General features: G+C 40.6%; 1 protein-coding gene across 1 annotated transcript in view; it reads right to left on the minus strand.

Annotated features, from left to right (window-relative positions):
- The window catches only part of IL1RAPL2 (interleukin 1 receptor accessory protein like 2), a 608,417-nt gene extending 606,948 nt beyond the window's left edge, over positions 1 to 1,469 (minus strand). The window contains exon 1 of the mRNA XM_015597835.1: positions 1,197 to 1,469. Coding sequence (XP_015453321.1) covers positions 1,197 to 1,429 — 233 coding nt within the window. The 5' untranslated portion in view covers positions 1,430 to 1,469. The remainder of the gene's footprint in view (positions 1 to 1,196) is intronic.
- Between the last annotated feature and the right edge of the window lie 715 nt (positions 1,470 to 2,184).

Raw genomic sequence — 2,184 nt, forward strand, 5'->3', positions numbered from 1 at the left:
TAGCAGCACCAAAGAATACAGTGTCAGTCCCCGAAGCTGAATTATACCCATTTATCAATTTTACCAAGAGCTGCCTAAGTATATGAAATATTATCACTAAGGGTGTGATGAGAATAATTGCTAGTCTGCCAATCCCCTGCAGTTTTTTGCACCACAAACAGAGACTAAACTCACTATTTGCTTCTCCAATACTCCCTCCACACACATACAAAAGTGATTCTTAGAGCATCAAGAAGGTTCTCTATTTATATACCACCTTGTCTCCTGGCCTTTTGAACAATGAGGCCTCACTAGGGTCTTCCCAGTGCTTTTGATGAAGAGGTGACATAGCTTAGCATCAGACAAAGTCCACTGGAGACAAAAATAGGAAGAGTCTGCATTTCCAAGAAGGTAAAATCAAATAACAGAGTGCATGTACCTGGTGAGCAAGATCAGAGACTCCCAAAATGGCAAAATTGAAAAGTGGTTTAAAGGTCATAACAGCTACCTACTTCAATACCTAATGCAGTCTATCTGAGATTCTAGATCCTAGATTTTAGTGCTGGGGTGGAGGGGAAAGGAAGGATGTATTGTGGAATCCCTAAAGACAAAAGAGATTGCTTTTCACTGTAAACTTCTCGCAAGCAGGAATTACATCCATGAAATTTTCCCTATATAGTATCTAGGAACGCAGGATGACTGTATGTCTACAGGGATCCATATTGAATATTTAAATATGGTGGACTCACACTCACGTTGCAATTCTATGAAGAATTTCAACAGTAGCTCATTTGCTAAAAGATCTCCCAGCAGCATTTGAAGCTATTTTCCATCAACAAGCAAGGAGAGATCTTGGCCTAAATGATACTTTAGGTTATTTTCATGGCCAGATATCAAGATCATTGGGCTCTGCAAAAACAATTGTTAACAGAAAATCCTGTGGCAGGGGTGGAGTAGGGGAAGAAATGAATCACAAAATTTTCTAAATTAAATGAACACACATAGTCAATGAGAGTCTCATTTTATGGAAATTTGATACTAATTTGTAATGTAGTTCCAGTAAATAATTAGAATTGAATTTACTGAAGCACCACATGCACCACAACCTTTTAAAAACATACCCACTGTATAAGGTTGGGCATACTTGCACACACTCCAGCTCCAATCGAAAGAATACCCAGCTATGATATTGGGAAATATTTTCATGCAGCACTCACCTTAAAACACAAGTGTAGAATCCACTGTCTTGTGCCTCAGCTGAATGAAACCATATTGAATCTTCCTCTTTGCTCATCCTGACCTCGGAAAAGATGATGGGCTCTTCCAAATCACCTTTGTTTTTGTACCACATAAGCCTGAGCCCAGTGCTCTGGGCCATGCTATAGTTGGTGCGAATATAACTGTAGAAAAGGGCACATTTCACTCGGACTGGTTCACCTGCCAAGGCCATGTATGTCTTGAGATCTACTGACCAGTCAATGCAGCCATCCACTGAAAGAAAATCAGATGAGGCATGAGATGCAGTGAGTATTGTGGATAATGGAAAGGATAACAATCATTGCCAATGTGTACTGAGGACTGAGTCAGGCACTATGTCAAGTGCTTTACACAGATTACCTCATTCAATCTTCCTAGTGATCTTATGAGATAGACCAGCATCTTCCTTAGACCTGTGCAAGCAGGATCCCTGCTCTAGCTCTCTATCTCTGGGATATTTCCAATCCCATACAGTAACATCCTGCTTGGGGTTGATCCTCCAAGGAGTTCCAGCACTTGTGCCTATGGGGTTTCCCTGAGGTCCTATGGCTAGGTCCCAATGCCAGCAGAGTGTGAGACTGAATTACTAGAATCACACTGACATGATTTTAGGTGACTCAAATTGTTTATATAGATGAGACCTGACAAAACAAATACTTCCACAGGACCTCTGTCCAGCCCAGGAGCAGCACTGAGATTGACACTTATTATTCTTATTTTATAGATGAGAAAACTGAGACTCAGAGAAGTTACTTTTCCCAAGGTCACACACCTAATAAGTGGAAGAAAAACAGTGTCTGATTCCAGAGACTTGTGTTTTTTAATCCCTTTGCTATACTGCCTCTGCCTATAATTGTGACAGGAATCACTGTTATTTGCCTTTGGAAAATAAATGCCAGGGTTGGAAGCAGTGGGCACCTAAAGTAATTATTTGCCATTATCTACATG

This window comes from Pteropus alecto, unplaced genomic scaffold (assembly GCF_000325575.1).
Source record: "Pteropus alecto unplaced genomic scaffold, ASM32557v1 scaffold150, whole genome shotgun sequence".
NCBI classification, from domain to species: Eukaryota; Metazoa; Chordata; class Mammalia; order Chiroptera; family Pteropodidae; genus Pteropus; species Pteropus alecto.